The sequence below is a fragment of the Ylistrum balloti genome, unplaced genomic scaffold (assembly GCF_031769215.1).
Source record: "Ylistrum balloti isolate Yb309-2 unplaced genomic scaffold, AGI_CSIRO_Ybal_v1 Utg370840, whole genome shotgun sequence".
NCBI lineage: Eukaryota > Metazoa > Mollusca > Bivalvia > Pectinida > Pectinidae > Ylistrum > Ylistrum balloti.
The window spans coordinates 876,209-899,138 of NW_026782484.1; the positions used below are offsets into that span (position 1 = coordinate 876,209).

Below are 22,930 nucleotides of genomic sequence, written 5' to 3' on the forward strand. Positions count from 1 at the left end.
CCGGCAAATTTAATTTAAATGATGACACGATTCGAAATATGAACATGTATTCCCCCCACCCATTTTTGAGAAGTAGTGTTTCGACGTCTAAATGATATTTAATTGTTTCCCGTTTAATATCATATATTACTTATATATTTCACGATACGAAAAATATCGCCTTATTTATTCCTCTTTTCTGTCAATGAAAAAAAATTGCCCTATATATTTGGAGTTTTCTCTTATTTAGTATATAAAAAAGTTCTGCAAATGATTCTTACCAACACACTGCTTAAAATGGCAGGTACCTTATCAAGGGGTCCATTCATAATGGCCCCGTCTTCTTGCCAAACGTAATGTCAACTCATCGGACGTGGAAGAACGTGCGCACCATTATAAAAAGATAATTTAATGGTTTTCTGTCGGATACCGTATGATATATTTCAGTCGTATGACAGAATAGATCTACATTTTCGCGAGTCTGATATTCTAGCATACTAGTATTCGTGAATTAAAATGAAATAAAACAGACAACTGTTGAATATTTTCTATACATTGTCATACAAGGGAAATAGATATGATATTCGACGGGAAATAGTTAAGTTATCTTTTCATTACATTTTCAGGGAGCAACTGAGTATAGTGGAGAGTAGAAAAATGACGACAGATAATATAATCTAAAATTATATCATCCCTGGTAAAGTGTTATATCATGAATAATTCAGTCCCCTTACTGGTGAACCCGGTCTACAATTTTCTCGTCCGTCCTTCCGTTCCCTGCGTCTGTGAAAGTTTGTCAGAGCTCTAGCGTTTTCATTCCTTGAGGGATTGTCATCAAACTTCACACACTTATTGATATCAAACATAACGATATTGTAATAATTTGCGAGGGCCGGTAGATGACATGTATTGCTCTAGAAATATTCAGGTTGCTTGGTTAATTGATAAAACAGTTTTTTTTCCATTAAAGTGTAATGATGGTAAATCGATGGCCTTGACTCTGTCAAACAGCTACAAACCCTGGTCTTTATCTTGTGCCCGGTGGTGTAATTGTATTATGCAATGAATATAAATTCCCGACTTATTCCATAATTTTGTTATCAAAAGCAGTAACTTTCTTGACATGCTTAACAGTTTTCAATTAAATTATGGTTGTAACGGAAAATTACAATAACAATTATAATAATACATTATTTCCTTGCTGTATATATTATTTACTTTTCTGATTAAACATTTAGACGAAATATTACATTATTCATATTTCAGTATAAACATGTAAATGAAAAATTAGATCATTCACTTCCTTGAAATGATGTCAGCCTGGGACAAGACATGCCTTAGAAATGTAGGATTATGAGTCAATACCAGTTTTATTTGTTAGTGACATGTGATTGAAGGGATACAATGTACAGCCTTTTGACAGGTTGTAGGTGTACAGATAGAAAAACTGCTTAGATATATTGTAACGTTCATTCTGTGATACCAAAGCAGAAAAATAGGAAATTGTTTCATTTGACCTATTTTCTATCCAGCTGTGTCCCTTTCCCGGAGTGAATTTGCTCCTTTGCTACTTTATTGTAGTCAGCATTCCAATAAATCGTCCCAAAATATTTTCTTTGGTGTGATATTAATAACAACAATGAATGGAAGAAATGACAAAGCCATCATTATAAATCACGTTTTATTGTCGTAATATAGAAAAGATATAATCAGCGTATCAAAAGTAACATATACAAACATCATGTTAGAAAACCCAATAAGGAGTGTAGAAACACCACGTGTGATGAATGTTGAACATGACACTATAACAATGATAGGTTCTAATGAAATAAAGCACTTAGTACACACAACCACTAAAAACACTCCTAACATATCCTAACTTTAAACATTTTTTTATATCAAGATAGCCAACTATATGCTAAATCATTTATATTATCATTGGGTGCTATTAAATAGAAATGAAAATAAACCAAATTTAAGAAGTTGGATCACTCAAGAATTTTACCAATTCACAACCATTTTGTTTCATTTTACAGAGTTCATAGTACATGAATAAGAACTAGAGCACTTCTAGAGCAACTGATATATAGTGTGGAATGTATCGTCTACAAATCTAGTGTTTAATATGTGGAGGATGAGAATGTGAGCAAATTGTATGAATTATGATGGGATTAAACAGAATGTGTAACATGTATTAACAAAAGTGTTTTATTAATGTGAACAAATTAACTTTTACACCACAAAACAATTTTATTTAATTAGTAAAAGTTTTTGCAGTCTAAACTGTTCTGGTTACAAACATCAACAAAGAACATGGATGTGTGGTTATGAATGCAGTATCACAGATCTTTTACATTGACTGATAAGTCAATAATGATTACAGATAGTATGTACAAGATAAAAATCATTTCAATTTGATAAAAAAAATCAAAACATTAATAGTTTTATGTTAAAATCCTACATCTACGACAAACATGCTATAATTGTACAGTTTTTATGTTGAAACCCTTCAGCAATGATCCTTTAAACAACAATAGACACTTATCTTTGACTTGGGAGTTTTTAGTAATAGGTAATATTAAATATTTACATTTCCACCTTATCTATCAAAATTATGACTAACAAAATCTCAATCTGAGGGGAAAGAAAAAAGCAGGATTGTCAACTGTTTGCACACTTAAAAATCTTTCCCTGAAGGTTGAGATCACCATATATCTTAATGGGGTTTTTGATTCCTTTCGCTTGCCTTTTTGGGTTTCTTTACCTAAAGTTGTTATCTCAATGCTTAGCATTGTTGACTTGGCATCAAGCCATTGTCCTCCCTTCCCGATCATCTCTTTTATCATTGTATTCTATCTATACAATAAAATTTCACTGTCATTTCACAACATCACTCCTTAATTAAAGGTACAGACATTTAGAAATCACAGGTATACAAAATTTTGTTATAAGTCTGCAAGTTGGTAGACAGTGAATAAACCTCAAGGATACAGAGTTAAATGGGATCAGGACAGAACACAAAGTATTGATGCTCTATTACAACACATTGGTCAATACAACATTTCCTGCTGTAAACATACAGCCTTAATATTAAGTACTGAAAGTATTGTGCTAAAATAGGTCAATAGGACTGCCCTAGTTGTCACTTTTGTTTCTTCATAGAAACGTTTCCTGATGCATGAATTCATCTTAACGCTAATTTGCCAAAACACTTATGCTGTTAAATTTTATTGTGTAATATTTAGTATGTTTCCAGTATTATTTTAAGTTATTGCATTTAAAATAAAATTTTACATCCAGTATCATGCGTAGTTATCTATCAACTGGATAAAGCTATTTAATATACAACACATGGAGAATTCGAAATGATTTGAAGTTTTCTCGCTAGATTTCGGTCTCTATTGGCTGTGTACGTGTTCCAGATTGTGACCGATCACTGTCCAAGTACATCACACCTAGATTGTCTCTACTCCGATGGTGACTCTGAACACTGGACATACTCCCATGAATGTTTTCCCGACTTCTTGACAGATGATCTAAACTCTGTCTGCTCCTACTAACACCATTTCGACTACCCATGTTGCCCTGTCTATCTGGACCAGAGTAGCCATGGAGATCTTCGCGACTTCGTGACAGTTGGTCAAGATATTTGTTACTTCCTCGAACATCATTGACACTTCCCATTTGCTCAGTTGGGCTGTGCTTGGGACTAGCAATGAAAGCACAATTATCAAAGCCTGGCCGATACAGGTCCTCCCTACTAGCACCACCATAGGGAACATCCTTTAAATAGTCCATGTTGCTCATGGCTTCAGGTATATTCTCACGACTTCTGTTGAAGCCTAAATTTATACTGCCAGGATTGACCACAGGTGTTGGCCTGTAGTCCTGGGGATGGTAGCCCTGTCCACTGCCATCCACGGTACTAAAAGATTGAGGAATATTCTCCCGGCTACGACTCCTTTGGCTATAACTACTGTCTGGAAGGTTACCATATGGCGGGGCTTCATAAGGAGGTGGTTCATAAGGAGGCGGTATATAGGTTTTAGGATCATACAAATTCGCACGGCTGTTTGTCCTGTCATGGGTATCAGAATGGTAAGTGACTGGGTGTGGAAGATCTTTCTTATCAGTGAACTTTTCTTCTTCTTCATAACTTTCTTCACTGCTCTCTGTTTCAGATTCTGTTTCTGTTTCAGTTTCTTCTTCACTGTCCTCTTGTTTTTCTGGCATCTGATCGGTCATCCACTCACGTCGGTTGTCAAGATAGTTCAGACTCTCTCTACTCAGGTGCAGTGGAGGACGGCCAGGTGCATTTTGTAATCTAAGAGCAGGATTTATTGGTCCACTTCTCTCAGACCCACTACCATGATCCATCTTTTCCCGGCTATTTTGTAACGATCTTGGAAGTGGTGTAGGTCTCTGCCTTGGTTGTGGAACTGGGTCATCTGTTGACTGGTTTCGAGACTTCAATGGGTAATGGTCTACAGGAAGTGGAGGTGGTGGTGTAGGTGGACGGTCACCAGGACTCTCAGGTTGATGGAAACTGGTGAGTGATTTAGCGCCACTGAAGTCAACACTTGGCGTGCTATTAAATGTATGATTCTGGTATAAGTCATTCATAGAGGGCTTCATGTGAAGGGAATCAATTTCATTTTCTACATGAGGTGGTTTCTGAGTTGTACGGAAGTTGATTACTGTGCTAGCAGCATCTGTATCATTAGGGTCCTTGCCACCTTCATCAGCAGTAGTTGTAAAATCATCAAACTCATTTTCTGAAAACCCATCATCTGTGTAACCAACATCTGTGTCTTGGTTATCAGGATCAGGTGGAACAAGGCGCTTCTTTTCTTGAGGTGAGCCTGCTTGTTTTTCTTTTGGAACTGTACCATTTTTCTGAATTGTGCCATTTTTCTTGTTATCACGTCGATGAAGATTTGCACGAGTCTGTCGATCAAGCAATACTCTGTCAAGTCTTTCTTCTGATCGATTCAAACATTCTCTTGAACCAGATCTTTGTTTTTCATCAAGTCTTTCACGTGATTTAGATCGCTGTTGCTCATTAAGCCTGTCACGAGACCCATACCGTTGATCCTCCTGTGATCCATCTTGTGACCAGTGTCTGGCTGTATTGTTGAGACGATCTCTAGAGCCAAGCCTTCTGTTACTACTGTTTAATCTGTCATCCCTGTTTCCAAGACGACGGTCACTGTCTAGTTGATCACGTGATCCTGCTCGCCCATTTTCATGTAATCTATCACGTGATCCAAGATATCCATTTGAATCATATCTACTATCATGTCGAGCTCGTTTCTCACTAGTAAGACTCATCGCAGATGCCATCATTGATTTTTCATCAGAGTATCTACTTCGTGAAGACAAACCTGACATGGAATATTTATCATCCAGCATGGCTATAGTTGATCTAGATTTGTTTAGTGAGGTTTTTGACATCCTTATTGACTGTGTGCGCTCAAATTGTTCCTCTTTTCTTTGTTTAGACTTTACATGCCACAAGATGAGGAGGATGGCGATGATGATGATTGCTACACCAAACACGCTGGCACAGATGATGATGACCAAGGTGAGGATTTCTGTTCCAGGTGGTAAAATGTATGGGTCTGAAAAACAAACATCATCAAAATGTAACTCAAGTGCCTTGTTTTCTTTCCCTTTGAAGAAATGAAAATAATGAGTAGAAATATTGATTAATTTTTTAAATAAGAATTACAAATAATCATAATGGATAGCATAAAGAAGGAAGGTTTTTCTTTGTAGCTCTTAATATAGAAAATAATTTTAAGGCCTCATTGCTAATTAGATGATCAACATTTGACCTCATCGATTGATATATGCTGATTCTCTAAAATTTCAACTTACCTTTCTCACAAACGAATGGCAGGAACTTGCGATGACACTCCTGTTCTGCTACTATAAAGTTATTTTCAAACGAGCTACAGAAACCAGCAGCAACCTCTGCATATATCCACACACGCATGGTTTCTTTGTACACACTCTCTGTCGTACGTATCAGATATCTGATAAAGTTCTCACGATCCTTCACCTCTGCCAGATATCCATTCACTCTCTGCAACATAGAATACACAGTAACAATTTCACTTTTTGACAGAAAGGAAACTAGGCAAATATTACAAACTCAGAAAGATAGAGGCAAAAAAATACATTTGAATTTTTCAAAATTCGATGATTAACAAAATAAAATCTTTAAAATCTTTATGACAAAGTCATACTTACTCTACAAAAGTTGATGGCCTCGTAATATGGGAGTGCAGCTCCCATGTATCTATAGCAACGGTTTTCGTGGATTCTCCATCCTGGAGCACATTTTCCTTAAAGACAATAGCATATATGGATAAAAAGATGTTTTCACCACTAGATGTCACATAAATTAATGATTTTTACAGTATGTTGACTGAGACAGTTATTTACCGGCTGGTTGTACCTATTTGCTGAACACCACCACTAGATCTGACATCAGAAGAACCTTGACATCTATAACAGATTGTTTAAAGACCTTGTAGGGGTCACAAGAGCCTTACCATCTATAATAGATTGGTTTGAGACTTTGTAGGGGTCACAAGAGCCTTACCATCTATAATAGATTGTTTAAAGACCTTGTAGGGGTCACAAGAGCCTTACCATCTATAATAGATTGGTTTGAGACTTTGTAGGGGTCACAAGAGCCTTACCATCTATAATAGATTGGTTTTAGACTTTGTAGGGGTCACAAGAGCCTTACCGTCTACAATAGATTGGTTGAAGACCCTATAGGGGTAAGAAGAACCTTACCATCTATAATAGATTGGTTGGAGACCTTGTAGGGGTCAAATGTGACAGCGACAAGGGAGTTGTTGTCGGATTGATCCCAGATCTTTCCGTTGATGTAGCCGGGTCTGTTGGAGCCCCACCAGTTCTGTGTTGCCTCTATAGCATTGTCAGCAACTCCCTGGATCATACTAAAAAAGCAATGTTGACTTGTTTACATACCATAATTTGTATCAGCTTTTTCATTTTCATAGTAGCAATCAGTGAAAAATAGAAATTTTATAATTTCCTTACCCACTCAAATATATAACCAGATTTATCAACAACTCCTTATTATATGATTAAAATTCATCTTATTTTCTCTCCGTTTGCAACAGGAATATAGTGATTTTGTCATTTCATTGCCATTTATTGTGACAGCCTGTTATCAATGAGACAAGGAACACATCACTTTTTATAACCCTATTCTCTCAGCTCTTCTATCCCGGCCAGCAAGAGTGATTAAAATAAAATGTTACAACGTGGTTCACAATTACTGTCAAATAATTAAAGCTTAATAGGTTGTTAGATAACACTTACTGTTTAGGGTTGGCCTCCATTTCAAAGTCACTCTCAAGGTTAACAAAGTAGTTGTTATTGAGGAGAGGTTTACCACTCCCCACTTTAAAAACAGAGCGATACTTTGCAGTAGTATTGTTCTCAAACCACATATTTCCCAGAAACATTTGTGTAGCTTCTGTGTTTTCCTGAGCGAAAACCTCTATGATGTGATAGGCCGTGTTGTTTCCTATCACGTTAAATGTGGCATTCACTCCTACATTATCTATGAAAATGGTGTCTATGAAATCACCAGCAGTGTTGTTAAAGATGTAGTTTTCATGAAGACGGAAACGTTGGTAGTGATGGCCTGTGATCCTCAATGTCTCACCATGTGTACCAAAAGAGAAGACGTTGTTAGAGATATTTCCACGGACATGTGTTGCTACAGACTGTGTTATTGCATCCACATACATTCCTCCTAGGTTCTGACTGACAAAGTTGTGTTCAAAAATGAAGGTCTTTGTATCCTGAAGACTAATGTCTATGACAGGAGGGGAGGTCAAGTTTAAGATGGCTATGCCGTTTCCTTCAATCCAACACTGATCTACATACAGAGATGGATTCACTTCACCCACATTCTTGTACAAGATGGCTCCATCCTCATTCTGCTTCATTTCAATGTGTTTAAGGATATGGTTGTAACTACTGTCTGTAAGCAGCAAAATACCGTAAGATTATCTTACAATGAAGCCTTTTGTAATGTACATAATTATCATGATTGAGCAGGTATACACATATATATGCTGAATTTTCCATTGGTATTATGGACATTTAAATCTTAATTTCATTTTTGTTATCTTAATCATGAAAAGTGAAAGACTAGATCAAACAATTTTGAAAGTAGCTATGATTTATTTTCATTCAATAGTTGACTTTTCTATTGGACTTTATAAAACTCATAAGACCCTAAAATAACTTTGATATGCAGAGATGTGGCTGTTCCTTTAAAAAACTTCAAATTTAAATTGTAAGCTACATCAAAAATATAAAATCAGTTCTGGACTGAAGAAATATCATTGTAAGTAATGTGCAGTAAACATTATGTCCTGAAAGATAGACAATATCCATAATTTATGATTACACATGTATACCATAACACTGTAATTCTGGACCATTAGAAGTATTTTATAGATGTCACTTTGGGGGAAAATATCAAAATATTCACTTTACTTATTATTCCAATATTTGAATATTTGTTGTCAGCAATAAAATGGATAATATCGATCTATCACTATATGTAAAGCTCAATATATACATAATACCCTGCATTTTCACTGACAATGAACCTATTTATTCAATAGTGCTATGATTAAAGGGAAGTAATTACCTCGTAATCAGATGTCGATAACATGTGGAGAAAAAGTAGAATAAGTAGAACAATACTCGTATCATTTCAGGGCTCTCACACCCCATTTTAGGACTGGGGCCAGGGGCCCTTAGAATTGGGAAAAATAGCAGTGTTTTCCTTAGAATTGGGAAAACTTGGGGTCTAAATTGGGAAAAAAGATACTATTTTGCATTGGGAATGGGCCGAATATCGGCCCCAAATCTGGCAGATGGAGAGCCCTGCATTTACTGTCACCATCCGTATTCATAAAAAACAGACATACCTGGGTAGGTTAAGCCAGAAAGGGGGAAGGCAACAACCTCGGCGATGAATCCGTACTCCCCAAAGGATGGCGAGGCATGGATGTGGATCGAGACAGAATCACCAGAACTAAGGTAACGTCTGGAGATGTCAGCCTTGCTGCTATTGTATGTCAGTTCTCCCATCCTTGTGTCGACTGATACAGTCTTTCCATCAAATATTTCAATGGTGTTACGATAAAAATCATCATGGTACATACTGAACTGCAGGAACCTGAGAGAGACTCGACGTAAAGAGTTCTTAGATCTGACAATCTTTACACAGTCCAGAGCTGTCTGAGAGTACTTGTAAAACACAATCAGTCGATTATCAATAGTGATCTCTTTCTCCATCTTACAGATATCCACCAGTCCATATATGTCATAGGGCACAGTGTTAAGTTTGAGAGGAGTAAATGATGACATTTCAACGTCCCTTGACTCACCATTAAGTATGAGCATGTTGACTGCGTAACCCAAATTTCCGGAGATGTTCAGTGTCTGTACTTTGACTTCATGTCTTGGCGCGACCATGTCTAGGCCGTTCAGAAGACAGCCCGTAACATTGAGGTTAGTGATGATTGGTGTGTTGTAGGTGGCTTGTACAGCGCCGACTTTTTCACCGTGTAGCATTCCTGCACCATATATATCAATATATTCAAATGCTGATCTATCCTCAAGTTTTATAATGGGTTTAATTTCCTCCTCATAAGTTGGTGGTGAGATTCTAATGTTACCCCAATATTGATAACCTGATTCTAAATTCCTGTGACCACACCTAATATAAGTATAATTAGATGCCTGAATACACTTCTGGATGTCATAATTTACACGTTTCATACAGTTGTCAAGTCCAGCCTCATCACCAACACAGTAATAGGAATACCTCCAGAACTCCTTCAAGAAGTACATGGGTTTGCCGTGGATATAATGATCATACAAATGTGTAAAACGGACATCCACATTCACAGTCTCCATACCCTGACTTCGACATACCACCTCTGCCATTTTCTCATTGAAATGGCTATCACACATGAGGTTCCATGACTGTGAGGAGACATTGTAAAGTTCCAAAAATCCTTCATTTTCAGGTATTTTGCCTGCTGCATCCCTGAGTAGCCTTACAGTAGTGCTAGGACTGTCTGTTATGGCCCTTCTGACACGATTATTAGAAGCAATTGGCCGCAATGTTATTCTAGCAAAAGGCAGACCTCTTGCAACTATTTGACCTAGAACAAGAATCCCAACATTTGGATGAAACTCAATAATAGTTCCTGGTTCAATGACAAGCTTTGCTCCAGGCATAACAGTTAGATCAGAAACCACTGTGTATGGGGTACCCTTGTAAGGCAGGGACAAATCTGAATGTACTCTACCTCCAAGTCTTTCAAGGTCAAGAGGAGGTTCAAATACTGAGCCTGTTGCTGTTAGACTCTTTACATCTCCAGCAGTCAGCTGAGGGAAGTATTTTGCAATAGCATAGTTATTCCAGTCATCAAAATCAAATATTCTCTTCTGGATGGCACTTTGGTACTGGGTACCCCACCAATTTTCAGTGACGTCTAGCACTGTGTCTAAAGAAAGCGAGGAGATAGCAGCCACCAATTCATACTGAAGGTTGGGATTGTCTATGAGGTTCCTGTTGAGTATGATCTGCTGCACACCTCGTAGAGCAACAGAATAGGTCTGCGGAATGTTGGTAGCATCAGAGCTAAAACTATTGGCAACAGGGTCATTATTCTGCAGCTGATTGTAAGAGAATATTCCACTTACAGTACCTGAATATGCGGAATGACTCTGCGAGTTTAACTCAAACATGTACTTGGCCTTATTCTGTACCAGACTGTTTTGACGAAATATGATCTCTTTTTCCATCCCTCCGATGGTCATCAGACCCCGGGGGCATACATTACCAGTTAGAACATTATTCAGGATGGTCACATTGGCATAGTATCCATTGACTGAAAATCCAAATTGTGGATTGTTCAAAAATCTGGATTCCTGTACAAATACAGAATGAAATTTTCTTTCCAGCATGTCATTGACACGAGGTAGTTCAATGTCAAATCCACCGGTAGCAGTATTTCGTAATTCACAGTCCGTGATATTCCATCTCCAGACATTATTGGCAAAGTCTACGTGATTGTGGTCTCCGACTACACCTTTACCATTGTCCAAAAACTTGGTCCGTTCCATCTTATACCTGATCACCCCAATACGTTCTGGACGTGTCATTTCCTCAGGAGTTGGTAAGAAATTCTCATGGTATTTCGTAAGACTTGGAATATACATAGCTTCCATTTTATTCCGCAGTACGTGCACCAAAACAAATTTGATTTCCTCTTCTTTAACACGATGGAAGATCTCACTTTTCTCGTTTGAAGGGTTGTTGTAATGTTTAGTAAGGATTCCTTGGTAGTTGTTAGCCATTGTTGAATTGTATACATATATGCTGGACAGTGGGTAGTTGGAGGGATACACACCTGTAACAGCAAATATGACATTTATTTAGCTATGAAGAGACACACAAAATATAAAACTATATTCCGTAACAACTAACAACTATGACACCTGATCATGTATCTAATTCAAAACATACAGTTGAAACTCATTGTCTCGAAATCGGTTGAGTCGAAATTCTGTTTGAGTTGAAATAATTTTCAAATTCCGATTTTTTCCTTCTATATCTTTGTAATTTTAGTTCGGATGACTCAAATTTCATGGAGTCAAAATTTTGGTTGAGTTGAAGCAATTTTTCAGTCCCCTCAATTGTAAAGCAAGGCAAAAGTCATTCCTTGAAATTAATATTTGTCAAAACATTGACATGTTTTCTGATGAAATCGGTCAATACATACATAGAGTAGAAAGTCACTTGTGCGTAACACATGGCTAACTATGGCGTATCAGTCTATCGTACACACAACACTTAGTCTCTGGTGAGATTAATTACCAGTTTAATTATCCAATTAAAAATTGGCTTCTTAATAAGTGTCACAATCCTGTAGCAGTGACTTACCTGTATGTCAAAAAGAAACGAATTTGCACAAAACATGAAAATACATAGCTTGGTTGTGTGCATCTTCAGGAACAATAAAAACAAAACTGTCAAACCAGTACACACTTTTGGGGGAAATCTAATCTCCACAATTCTGAGAGAAAATCATTTTGAGCTTGTTTACTAAAGGACTGTGATCGGGCACTTCGTCAGATTTAGTATTCGGACAATGAAGTACTGAAAGTATTTTTCATTAATAGAGTCTATATCTTTGCGTGATTTGTTTAGTCTAGTACGTATATAATGTTTTCTATAACACGTAAAAACTTTCTAGTACATCTTTTCTTGTAGCGTATCAAAAGCAAATTTTAATTTTGTTTTATTGTCATTCTGTAAAATATACGATGCATATGTGCTTGGTATTGTACACTTATGTAGGATGTAATCAAATGCATTTGATTGGAGTTTTTATTACATGTTTCGTTGTTTGGATGAATAAACAATAAAAGGAGAAAGGAGAAGTAAATTTGTTTGTTTATCTACTGTCACTTCAAATAACAGATTAAACTACCCTGCTTGCGTGCTATCGTAGCCCTACTTCATTCAACTGTAATCAATGTCAGGAAACTGATATCGTCAACCTTATTGAAACACTTCGTTTAAGTCGAAACTTTGATAGATCAAAATATTTTCCACCGTCCCTTGAATTTCAAGATAACAAGTTTCATCATACCTGCCATCTTAATTAGACATACAAATGCATATGGTGAGACTGATTCATTTGAAATACATGGGTCATGTGATCAATACTGATATTGAACTTTCTTGATAGGCCAGTCTGACAAATGTATCAAGGCCTGTTATTATTGGAACCTGGAGGAGGTTACTGTACTTACGTGAATGTGCAGCAAAGGTGAGTCTGTCTGTTCTCACTCCCTTAACAACAAGACGAATGGTGATTCGAGTTGAAGTAGAAACAATGGGAAAGTCCACCAAGTCTTTCTCAATCTCCCACTTCTTGGTGCTGTCGCTGATACTCGATTTGCTTGAATCGTATATGGTAACAGATTCAATATTGGTGAGAGGATTGTAATCAAGGACCTGAAGTGTGATACGATACTGAAATGTCACAGCGATCTCCATGTCGTATGTCTTTCTCTCCTCTCCTGACCCAGATGAGGTAGTAATGAATATCATAGAATTGTCCCCAAGATTATACATTGGGGTTTGTGTTAAAGCTATAATTCTGTTCCTGTAGATAAAATTACGCACACTCAGAGCCTCATATTCGGTGAAGAAAGGGTCATAGGCAAAGCCAGATTTAAAGTTACCATTCATTGTTGTGTAAAATATTCTTAAGTATGGACTCCTAGTCAGGAATCCATTGCCAAGATTATTATCAAATTTACAGAATTCAAACAAGTTTTCTGTGTGTGGGTTGCTGTATCTGATCACAACTCCATCAGATGCAGAATTCAGAACCTGGAGAGATGTTATCTTATAGAACATGTAATCGATCCTAAGTGCTGGTGTATATTCCATCTCCTCATAATCCAGAAGTCCAGCATTTTGGATGATAACATTGCGGATCTGAGTATCCTCCTGGCTTCCTCCAGTGGGCACAGCAGGGATAGTGACACCTGTGTTAACATAAATAAAGATATCTATCTGAATAACTAAAGTCACATAGAGAAAAAATGGAACAGAAATTGGTTAACTTAAAGATATGGGAAGGGAGATAATTCCCCCTAACATGTAGATCTGATCTAAGGCATCATTGTATCAATCAAGTTTCATCAGTTGTCAGTTCAATTATTTAAGATGTTAATTAGAAATTAAATGAACAATTTCACACAATCTGGAATCATAATTGTAAACACGCTGTTTCCGTATTGTTGCTCAGATATTTAACCAGATTTTTTATACAAATTTTTCCATCAACTTACCTGACCAGGTTGGTACTTGACAACGTAAATATACAACATTGCGTGGGTCACAAATAAACTGGTCATCTCTAAGAGACCGACATTTGGTGAGGTCAGTATCCAGCTGGTCACAATCTACACCACTCATGTGCATTTTCTGTGATGAAATCATTCCTGGATTTTTTAGTTGCGACTCTCCGAACACAGGATTAAATGTTAGGCCTAGTTGTTGGCAGACGACACTAGAATCCAATGGAGTCCAGTCCTGTACATAAAACAATGTTAGAAATGATCAGTCCGGTCCTGTACACAAAACAATGTTAGCAATGATCAGTCCAGTCCTGTGCACAAAACAACGTTAGAAATGATCAGTCCAGTCCTGTACACAAAACAACGTTAGAAATGATTGGTCCAGTCCTGTACACAAAAAAACGTTAGAAATGATCCTATTTCTATTGCCTGGATGAAAATTTGCCTAGAAACAGATCAAAACTCTGATTTATATTGTAAATATTTGAAGATAGGAAGAATCAATCCTCTGGGATTTTAACAGTACAAAATTATCTTAAAATACTATAGGCTGGCCGATGTACAAATTTCCTTAAAACTGAACTTGGCCTTACACAATATCAGTTTAACATACAAATTCAATTTTCATTCCGAGGTGCTTTTGTGTTAGTTTAGTTAATTATCAAGACATATTAGTTATTGTAGACTTACATCATGGCAAACGGTGCCCCATTCATTATCCAAAAACACCTCCAGACGTCCCTCATACTCATCTGTACCGTCCACAAGGCGCACAGATGCTGTCCTGTTTTCTATAGCGAGAGCATCCAAGGTCTCTCGCAGATGAAAAATAATAGGTTCATTTGATCCACCATCAGCTTTTAGTCTTCCATGAACGACCATTCCGATAGAGTTCTCAAATTCCAGGGTAGTTCCAGGCAAGATGGTCAGTGTAGCTCCGGGGAGGATGAAGATGTCCTTATCAACATGGTATGTTTTTACACGTGGATCTGTTGTAAATCCAGGCGTGTCTAAAACACCACCAATACGTCCACCTCGCGAGAAGACCCAGCGATATTTAGGATACTCTGATGTAGACAACGGTCCATACAGCCATTTGTCTCGTAACGCTGGATAATATTCTATTTCTGCCAAATTGTAGCGATCATCATTGTCAAAAATCCTACCATATATGTATTCATGACTGGTGGTTTCCCACCAGTTCAGATCTCCCCTAATTATTACAGATGGGTCAACAAGATGGGTTGCCACATCACGCACCGAGTGAGGGTTGATGATTCTATTCCTCTGCACTAAAATATTGCCTGATGATACGATTATTGGAGCATTTGCGCGATTTCTCGGATTGAGGTATTCTGAAGTATCATTTATGTAATTGTCTATAACAGAATTAAAACTGAAGACAATGTTCTGAAAAGGGCTACTTTGTGTTAAGCGCATACTAATAGCATAACGCCCATAATTTTCTTTAAAGATGTTTTCAAAAATTTCATAACTAACTTCAAAATCTGAATACCATTTACTGATGAGTAGATCATAACCATTATCTATTCTGACAGCTCCAAGACTATGGTTTTTGAATGTGTTGTTGGTCATTCGTCCTATAGTGTTGACCATCGGAAATATGAACACTCCATGACGTACATTTCCGTTGAACATGTTAAATGCCACACTGAAATTTGTGGGATTATTTGTTGATACATTACATGACAGATACTCTATGGCCTCATCAAAGTTGAAATCAAAATTGCTCTCATTCACAAGTATTTGCCCACCACGACAATAGTTTCCTATACGTAAAGCAATCCATTGGTTGAATTCAAACTGGCTATGGACTATTTCTATTTTCTGGAGAAGTTCAAATCTTGTCTTGTTAAGGCGTTCATATTCAGAAATGATTCCATATCCATTGTTGTCAATGATTTTTGAGTTGTTAACAAGTTGATAACCTCCAGAGTATGTGATATTGACACCTGTCCGTGTGTTCCGCTCCACAACAGTATTGTTTATTGCAATCTCACCAGCGCCCTGATAAATTCGTATCCCTGCACCATACTTATTGTCTGATACAACAGATGAATTGAAGAAAACTTTACTTCTCATGTCCTGGATATTCACACCATAGCCATTATTATTGGATGCACTTGAATTGATGAATCTGAACTCTTCCTCAGGACCTAGGACACAGAATGCCAACATAAATATATGTATTTCTGTTTGAATTACAGTTGCACCAGTATCTATCAAGATTTTGCATCAAACTAAATACAAATTTCTTTATTACTTTCAATAATCTATACATATCATGTTAAGTCCAATGCATCATATCTTTTTTTTCATTTTGCAATCTTACATGAAGATCTTACCAGATGCAGCTGTTATTTCCAAGAGAAAACGGACACAGGGACGGAAGATCTCACACCACTGTTTGTTTGGGTCTGTTGGTTTGGTGAGTGTTGGTAAAGAGTAGTTAAAACGAATAGTTAGAGCATCCGTGTCACTGGTGATAGACTGAGGAAATGAGCCATTGTTAAAAGGAAATGTTTGTAATATTTTTCCATTCTTCTCTTCTCCATCATATACAGTCATAAAACCAGACACAGAGGGCGCTCTCTCCATCAACAGGAAGTGGGCTGTGATTCTCATTCCATGTCCACGGAATATCTAAAACAAATGTAGAAAGACAAGTCTCAAATCAGACATATCTGTAAATTCAAAATCAAACACAATCAAGTCTTCCAATGAAAAAGTAAATGAAAAAAAGATGCAATTTTAAACTGGGCTTTGTTTGTAAAATCGTACTACATTATATAACCCTGCAGGATATTTTTCATCCTCAGACTACTGATATCTGAATATATTAATGAGCAAAGTGTAAATTAGAACATTTTATTCCAGAAGAGTGTAAGACATGAATTTTCAATGTACACAGTACTTTGAGCCCTTACCCTTTTACAATCCCGTCCATCCCATTCTGGTTTATTCCCATAGTCATCAATAATATTTTCATGTATGAGAACTGGGTAGGTCTGGTACAACAGGCTCGCTGACCGGCAAAAGGACTTGTCTGCAGGAAAATCCCGGTCCCAATCATGGATTGTGAAGTTGGTCATGTACATCTTCACTCCATCACCCCAATTGTTGTTCATGTCTGTCATATTGATCAACACTTTGCCGACATTACTCTGGATAAACGCACCATAACCTACAAAGTAAAGTTTCTTCATTGATAAATATGTCAAACACCATTGTAAAAATGGTGATACACGTCTGATCAATATATTTTAACAAACAAATCCTGAAATTACTTTTCACAACTGTAAACCTCTTTTATTTTTCAAGTAATTCTTGGACATTTTGAATCTCTTCTTCTCTTCCTCAATTTTCAAGTTTTCCTTTCCCTCCCACCACATCTGTTTTCCTCTCCCTTCCTTAACACCTGTTCTCCTCTCCCTCCCATCATACCTGTTCTCCTCTCCCTCCCATCACACCTGTTCTCCTCTCCCTCCCATCACACATGTTCTCCTCTCCCTTCCTTAACACCTGTTCTCCTCTCCCTCCCTTAACACCTGTTCCCCTCTCCCTCCCATCACACATGTTCTCCTCTCCCTCCCTTAACAACTTTTCTCCTCTCCCTCCCATCACACCTGTTTTCCTCTCCCTCCCTTAACACCTGTTCTCCTCTCCCTCCCATCACACCTGTTCTCCTCTCCCTCCCATCATACCTGTTCTCCTCTACCTCCCATCACACCTGTTCCCCTCTCTCTCCCTTAACACCTGTTCTCCTCTCCCTCCCATCACACGTTCTCCTTTCCCTCCCTTAACACCTGCTCCTCTCCCTCCCTTAACACCTGTTCCCCTCTCTCTCCCATCACACATGTTCTCCTCTCCCTCCCATCACACCTGTTCTCCTCTCCCTCCCATCACACCTGTTTTCCTCTCCCTCCTATCACACCTGTTCTCCTCTCCCTCCTACCACACCTGTTCTCCTCTCCCTCCCATCACACCTGTTCTCCTCTCCCTCCTATCACACCTGCTCTCCTCTCCCTCCCATCACACCTGTTCTCCTCTCTCTCCTATCACACCTGTTCTCCTCTCCTTCCTATCACACCTGTTCTCCTCTCCTTTCCTGTTCTCCTCTTCCTCCTATCACACCTGTTCCCCTCTCCCTCCTATCACACCTGTTCCCCTCTCCCTCCTATCACACCTGTTCTCCTCTCCCTCCCTTAACAGTTATTCTCCCCATACCTAGACCTTACCTCTGTTGTTTGATATGGTGCTGTTGGCTATATGTATCCGGCCAGTTATTTCTGTCATGTTTAGACCATCGTAAGCTCCGTGACTGATGGTTACATTGTTCATCAGTGGAACACTAGGGCTGGCACTGATGCTGGCCCGACCGTGTATCATGCCATCATTTCTACTAATATCTCGCCCGGCATAGGATATGTCAAGGTATTCTAACCAGGACAATGGTTCATCACGAATGATGATGCCTTCCTTAATTGATTCTACCGTTGAGTTATAAAACTCTAGTCCACGCCAGTAATCCTGTGCTAGATCAGATCTCATACCTATACATTCAAATCCAATCAGCTGTTGTCCATCTGAAACAATATATGATGATATAGTACAACCATTCACATCTTGCATGTAAAATGCTTGTTCTTAAAAATTACAAAGCTGATAAGCAATAGCTATGTTGTTACAAAATATTCCTTAGATAACTTATATTAAGATTAATATGTAAACATGTATGACCTTCCTGAGCTTAAAACAGTGTTGGCACATTAATTTTTGTAGATTTTTTCAAACAAGTCCAGAATATCTATTCGCTCAAATTTTGATGAGTCCAGTTACTTAGATATACAGGGCACTCACAATTCAAGTGAGTCCCAAAGGAAAAGCATATATTCGGGACTCATAAATCTGAGTCCCAAAAAATCACTGGTTTGTCAAATGAACATGTGAACTCCCCATTAAATAAGAATGTTGATGATAACTTACCACAAATATGAGTGCCAACGTTGATACGGTTATGACCTGGGCAGTCCAAGAGGTCTGTTTCTGTCCCGCTGCATTCAGGGCGCGGGTAAAACATGTACTCTGTTTTGTTGCGCGAAAATGAATGGTAGGTAAAGTTGCCCCATACAAATCCAAGGTGTTTACATGTCACATTGGCGTCAATTTGGGTGTAACTGTCAGGAAAATACACAGAGCATTAAACAGTGTTTATAAATATTAGCTGATAAAAACTTTACATGTATTTCAGGGTGGATAAACAAAATGGCAAATATCGCCCTAAAAGAAGAAACATCATATCAGCACTGTCACCTAATATATCTTACATTATGCTTTAATGAGTAATACCATTTAACCTAAGTCAGATTATAAAATGTGTTGAATGACCAAGGAGTAAAGATCATTTACAACAGACGTAGGGCGATTTGAAAAGCCCACCATCTGATGATTGCAAAAGTTATATTTAACTACGATACATATCAATGACCTACTTGAGATAATTAGTGCAAACACCTCTCCATTGTCCTTTGTAGTACAGTTCCAATTTGCCATCCCGCGTTGTGTTTCCATCTACCAGTCGAGCTGTTGTTGGGAAAGGGGAGCTACTTCCGATGATATTAATTCCTTCTGGATCTTTCGTCATAGTGATCCGTCCACCAGGTCTTTCACTTCCCTGTTCAGATACATACATACAGTGAATTTTCTTTGTTGACAAGTTTGCTTAATAATCTTCATAAATTCCAAAGATGATAACATTTGATAATTACTTTGTAGTGATAATTGCATGTACCAGGTGATTGTTGCCCCAGTAGGTCTGGCAATTAAAACAATTTTTCTCAAATGATAACTTTGATTTATAGGTTCTATCTCAGCTCATGATTATCAATTCCCTGGCCTAAGGTGAAAAACTCTATACATTCATGTAAATAAGCAATAGTTTGATTTTCGCCTGAGGTCAAGGATGGATGACAAGATGAAATGATAATTTGATTTTTTCATAATTGTTCAGCAATTTTATCTTAAGTTTCTGATTGCAATAGTGATATATATACACATAAACTAAAATGTAATTTAAATATATCTTAAATATATCTTAAATTTCATGATATACAAATAGTTTTTTTCTGAATTAAAATAGCAACACTGTACCACTCTCTTTTATAATGTTATATTGTATATGTCTGTGGCTCCTATATAAAGATGCATTATGATACCATATAACATACTGTGCTAATGCTATATACATTAAGTTGTGGTTTTTGTGACAATGCTTTTACTAGGTATTTTTGCGGTTCTCATAATATGATATGATATTAAAGATATGAAATATATAAGCATAATGTAGAATTGTTAAAATGGAATCACATACACATGTACATCAGTATCATTCTGACCAGGTACATCAGCATGGACATACCTATAGATATGGACTTTTCAAGATTGAAAGGTACTTTAATACATAGTTTTTGTGTGTGCGATAATAAATTACTATGTACCTGTATGCTTTAGACAGTTAAACATCCAACGGATGAATTATCTCCCCTTCTTAATAAACGATTATTCATTTTCCTTATGTTTTTTAAAGGTTCATTATTTTTAGTGTCTGAAAAACTCCTACTATTAACTTTATACATATACCACAATGAACTAGTACGAGAATTCGGGACTGTTATTTAATTTTCAAGAATATTTTGTAAATCAAAATCAGCAAATTGCACTGTCACACCCAGGCTATCAACGTGCACTGACTGCTGTTATTTAGACGTCCTCTAGTTTTGATCATGTAACCACACACCTGGGTGTCCATTAATTACCAGGTGTCAGTTATTCTGCCCACGGGCGTGACTTTCAACCCGATGGACCTAACAAAGTTAGCCAATATAGAATGGAGGTATCAAAACTTACCCTCGCTATTAAAGTACCGTTGATTATCATTCCATATCCTGATCCGAAGTGAAATGTCGTCCCTGGTTCGATATACAGACACGATTTGCTATCCAGTTCGATGTTTCCGTACACTTTGTATGGACTTCGGTCTCTCATCAACGCTTTTTTCGAGCCCTTAATAACCATCCCAAATTTGATTTCATCAGGATCAAGCACGCGCGGTTCCCTACATACTGCTGGGATGTGATAAAGATTGTAAACAATGCCATCCGACACTACAGGTAGATTTCCTGGGGGTGGGGGAGTGATTCTCTGTCCCCAACTGACATCAATAATACACCAAAAAGTCATAAATAAAGTCCAAAGTACGACGGAAACCGCCATATTTGTTGTCAATTTCGGTTCCGGATGGACATATCGTTTACCTGACTGTGCAGGTAGGCACGTCACAATCTGCTATATATATCCTTTAAATACAATCACAAAACATGTCCGAAAGGTGAGTTACCCTTACAGTTTGACCAACACCTGACACCATTGGTACCCGGAAATCCAGTGCTTACTTTTCTGTCCACACACAATGGCCTCGATTCAAATTCAGGACAGCCACAGGTATTTGCATATGAACAGGTATCTCTCCCCGATCACTGTGACTCACAGCGTCTATAAATAACTTCTTCGTAGGTCACCTGTAACACATATACTGACGCAAACACACAGGTATGTATGACCGTAGATGACTGTCTTACAAAAACGAAGTACTGTCAGTGGTGTATATATTACCAAATGGATAAACCAAATAGTTTGTGAGTTTTACAGTTATTAAGTCATCAATTCCATCGAATGCAAAATAATATTATACAATAAGTTGATTAAGGGACGTATACTGCATTTCTGATTGGTTAGAATACTCATTAAATTGGTTACAATACTATATAAATTGAGTATACTTAGCAAAAAGTGACTGTACAAACGGAATATACAAATATATATTGTGGTTTATGCATCCATAACGCAATACAACGTGTTTATATAATGTAGTACGTGTGATGAAAGGCCATGTAATGATAAAACAAGCCACATTAAAAGTAAGGACGAGCTACATTGTACCGGAAAATCATCGGTTCCGAATCGGTATTAATTAAGCACTCTAGTGGAAGCTGAGTTCTGTCGTAAAGCGCGCGCGCGAGAGAGAGAGAGAGAGAGAGAGAGAGAGAGAGACATGCAAGTCCAAATATATATAACAACTAAACGGAAAATCATAAATCTTGATATCTGTTACATGTATTCTTAAAATTTAAATAAATTTATCTCATAGAGGATTCACATTATCTGTAAATTCCAACTTTATCCAAAATGGCAACTTTTATTGTTATGTTATAGTATAACATTCACATTATTAACTTAAAGTTATATAAAGATAGCAATGGGACATACATTAATTATCTTTCCTTTATGACAAAAGTCGTGACGTGCAAGGTATGTCAAGTCACAAATTGGCATTAGTATCAGATATGCGCGTTATTTATGTATATATGTGTTTAAATCATTAAAACGTTATATACGAAATCTTTCGAATAAGATACTGACTAAAAAGCTTTCATAGAAAACATGAGTCTTATAACTAGTTCCTCATAAGATAAAAAGAAGTCACCCAGAAAGATGATCGCGCACGACAAAATCTACCGGTGAATTAATCTAGGCTTCACTATCACATATGTGTCACTACACCTTAACTTGAATTACCTCCCCTTAGTCTACTGATTTCTAAAATAATCGTTTTTCAGAGTTATCTATCTTTACTCAATTCGCTTAAGTTGGAAAAAATATCGTTATCGCAGAAATAGACTGACAGACTAAACATTGCAGGTTTTTCATTAAACAAAAGCATTAATGACACCATACTGCCTTAACATGTAATACACTAGGTAAACGTAATTTAGAATAATAATTAAAAGTGTTTTGTAATACAACCGAAACTTTTCTTATACAGATTTAAGAAATATGTATTGTCATCGTGGTACTGACTATGTATTGTTATCGTGGTGCTCACTATGTATTGTCATCGTGGTACTGACTA

At 37.3% G+C, this 22,930-nt stretch overlaps 1 protein-coding gene across 1 annotated transcript; it reads right to left on the reverse strand.

The window, feature by feature from the left end:
• Positions 1–3,317: 3,317 nt before the first annotated feature.
• On the reverse strand, positions 3,318–21,234 carry LOC132558910 (protein bark beetle-like). The gene is made up of 16 exons (XM_060223526.1): positions 20,869–21,234; positions 19,455–19,636; positions 18,949–19,139; positions 18,201–18,548; positions 16,872–17,146; positions 16,308–16,605; positions 14,632–16,118; positions 13,933–14,176; positions 12,874–13,626; positions 8,976–11,474; positions 7,345–8,014; positions 6,790–6,956; positions 6,235–6,329; positions 5,860–6,067; positions 5,274–5,600; positions 3,318–5,210 (listed from the first exon to the last, which is right to left on the reverse strand). Exons 1-16 carry the CDS (start codon positions 21,232–21,234, stop codon positions 3,364–3,366), a joined length of 9,957 nt encoding a protein of 3,318 aa, XP_060079509.1. The 3' UTR covers positions 3,318–3,363.
• Between the last annotated feature and the right edge of the window lie 1,696 nt (positions 21,235–22,930).

What these genes read in the sequence shown, in the direction of transcription:
- LOC132558910 (XM_060223526.1), bottom strand. Translation starts at nt 21,234, where the DNA reads ATGGCGGTTTCCGTCGTACTTTGGACTTTATTTATGACTTTTTGGTGT. An exon ending in GTTTGCACTAATTATCTCAA is followed by an intron (nt 19,140 to 19,454) that starts GTAGGTCATTGA and finishes TTTTCCTGACAG; the next exon opens with TTACACCCAAATTGACGCCA. An exon ending in TGCACATTCACGTAAGTACA is followed by an intron (nt 11,475 to 12,873) that starts GTAACCTCCTCC and finishes TTGCTGTTACAG; the next exon opens with GTGTGTATCCCTCCAACTAC.